Raw genomic sequence first — 2883 nt, forward strand, 5'->3', positions numbered from 1 at the left:
ATATATATATATATATATGATTGGCCTATTCATCGCTTTTCATTGCCTTTTATAAAGTGTTCCTCAGTTTGATGTTTGTCCGATTCGTGCAATTGCCTTAGCATGCATTATTGCTTCAGCAAGAATAAAATTTTAAGTAGTAGTGATTGGTTATCAAGTGTATGCGGCATGCGAACAACCTTATTTGCGAACTTAGACGTCTCCAAGTCGCGTGACATGATCGGGTTTTTAGTTCATGTTGACTTTGATCATTATTTTATTTATACATGGCAAGATAAGCCGAATCATAATTTTTTTTGTGTTTTTTAGACCGTAGCCTTTAACTGTAGACTGTAGTCTTTGGTTGTAGACCGTAGACCATAGTCTTTTAGGTTTGCGTAAGGTTTTTTAGACCGTAGCCTTTGACTGTAGATCGTAGTCTTTAACCGTTTAGAACATAGTCTTTTAGGTTTGCGTAAGGGTTTTTAGACCGTAGCCTTTGACTGTAGACCGTAGTTTTTTAATGTTTACGTATTTCGCTTATTTAGGGGTCTGGTCCGGCGAAATGCAATATTGGCAATACTAGACTATCTCGATCGAGACAAGATTTCTATTGATGGACCGGAGATGTAATTACAATCATTGTCGTGGCAAGAACAAACTAATTAGACACGATTCAGTTGATTGTTTGGTCCTTACATTTGGTCCTATCGTTCAGGCCTTGGCTTTACATAGTTACCACTTAGCCCAGGGTATAGTAGTCCCCTAGTATTTAAGTCCGAAGTGTGAGGGCTCATGTACTATTGGTCCGATATATGAAATCTCCAGTCCCCGCTCTTTGATCGGTCTTCTCTGTTTGCGGAGGCAAGCTGTTCGGCGCTGCCTCATTAAAAACCTTGCCAAAAAACCTACTTCGGGACAAAAATGGTCGAAGGGAAAAAGAGTGCAGCACGTGCTTTCAATCCTAAGTCTATGACTCTCCGGTTTCCATTGTGCTGCTCCCGATGCCCATTAGGTTGTATGCCTGCATGGTTAGATTGAAAAAAAAAGAAAAAACAGGTTATTCGTGCCTTTAACAATAATACCTCTTTAGATGTGCCACGTTCCAGTTATTTTTCAACTGTTTTCCATCTTCGTTCTCGAGCTGATAGGAACCTTTTCCTGTTATGTCGGTGACTCGATATGGACCTTCCTAATTCGGGGCTAATTTTCCTTCGTGGGGGTTCTTAGTGTGGAGTGTGACTTTCCTCAACACTAGGTCCCCAATCTAAAAGTGCCTAAAGTTAGCCCTTCAGTTATAATTTTTTTGCATCCTTTGTTTTTGTGAGGTTATCCAGATATAAGCAGCTTCCCTCTTTTCGTCCACGAGATTCAGTCTAGCAGACATTGCTTCATGATTCGAGTCTTCAGTGGCATATTGGAATCTTAAGCTTAGTTCACCAACTGCGACGGGTATTAGAGCCTCAGCTCCGTATACCAGGGAGAACGGACTTTCCCCGGTGCTTGATCTTATCGTCGTGCGGTAGGCCCATAAGACCTCGGGCAGAACCTCTTTCCACCGATGCTTAGAGCCAGTTAGTTTTTTCTTTGGATTCTGCAGTATAATCTTATAGGTAGATTCAGCCTGGCCGTTTGCGCTTGGGTGATACGGGGTGGACAAGATCTTCTTGATCTTGTATTCTTCGAAAAACTTGCTGACCTTGCTGCCAATGAACTGCTTCCGGTTATCGCATGCGATTTTCGCGGGTACCCTGAATCGACAGATTATATGGTCATAAATGAAATCAATAACTTCTTTCTTCCTGACCTTCTCGAGTGCCTGTGCTTCAACCTATTTAGAGAAATAATCAGTCATAAGTAAAATAAATTGTGTCTTACTTGGGGCCCATGGTAAAGGCCTCACTATGTCTATACCCTATTTCATGAATGGCCATGGAGAAAGGACCGAATGAAGCTCTTCCCCTGGTTGATGTATTGATGGAGCGTGCCTTTGGCATTCATTGCACTTTCGAGCGAAGGCTTTGGCGTCCTCCTCCATCTCGTTCCAATAGTAACCTTCTCTGATCAGATTGCGGACCAGTGAGTCGGCTCCCGAATGGTTTCCACAAGTCCCCTCGTGAATTTCCCTCATAACGTAGTCGATTTCTCCTAGCCCTAGATATCTCGCCAAGGGACCGTGGAACGACCTTCGATATAAATGGCCATCGACCAAACAAAATCTAGCTGTTTTGGTTCGGAGGGCCCTTAATTCTTTGGCATCGGATAATAGCTTCCCTATTTGAAGATAGTCTATGTATTTGTTCCTCCAATCCCAAGTGAGATTAGTCGAGTTTTTCTCGGCATGACCGGTCTCGATGAACGATCTCATCAACTGCACCACAACTCCAGAATTGAACCCATCCGATTCTACCGATGATCCCAAGTTTCCAAGGGCATCTGCCTCATTATTTTGATCTCGAGGCACGTGTTTCGATGTCCATTCCTTGAACCGGCGAAGGACAACTTGCAGTTTTTCTAGGTATCTCTGCATTCGGTCGACCTTAACTTCGAATGTTCCATTCACTTGGTTGACCACCAGGAGAGAAGCGCACTTGGCCTCTATGATTTCGTCTCCCAAGCCCTTAGCCAGTTCTAAACCTGCAATCATAGCCTTATACTCGGCTTCGTTGTTAGTTAAATCAGCGGATCTAATAGATTGTCTTTTATGCCACCCGAGGGAGGTTTGAGAACGATCCCTAACCTGGACCCCTTTATATTAGAAGCACCGTCTGTGTAAAGGGTCCAGATTCCCGAACAGGCCCCCGAGGTAAGAAGAATCTCTTTATCAACCTCGGGGATCATGGTCGGCGCAAAGTCGGCCATGAAGTCTGCCAGTATTTGGGATTTGATAGCAGTTCGTGGTCT

At 43.6% G+C, this 2883-nt stretch overlaps 1 protein-coding gene across 1 annotated transcript; it reads right to left on the reverse strand.

The window, feature by feature from the left end:
- Positions 1-1270: 1270 nt before the first annotated feature.
- LOC132619694 (uncharacterized) lies at positions 1271-2626 on the reverse strand. The gene is made up of 2 exons (XM_060334522.1): positions 1925-2626; positions 1271-1810 (listed from the first exon to the last, which is right to left on the reverse strand). Exons 1-2 carry the CDS (start codon positions 2624-2626, stop codon positions 1271-1273), a joined length of 1242 nt encoding a protein of 413 aa, XP_060190505.1.
- Positions 2627-2883: the final 257 nt, after the last annotated feature.

This window comes from Lycium barbarum, chromosome 11, assembly GCF_019175385.1.
Source record: "Lycium barbarum isolate Lr01 chromosome 11, ASM1917538v2, whole genome shotgun sequence".
Classification (NCBI taxonomy): Eukaryota; Viridiplantae; Streptophyta; class Magnoliopsida; order Solanales; family Solanaceae; genus Lycium; species Lycium barbarum.

Bases quoted from the DNA above. Each gene is read 5' to 3' on its own strand.
- LOC132619694 (XM_060334522.1), bottom strand. From the start codon at position 2,626: ATGATTGCAGGTTTAGAACTGGCTAAGGGCTTGGGAGACGAAATCATA. The intron at 1,811-1,924 runs GTCCTTTCTCCA...TTCTCTAAATAG, and splicing joins CAGGGGAAGAGCTTCATTCG to GTTGAAGCACAGGCACTCGA.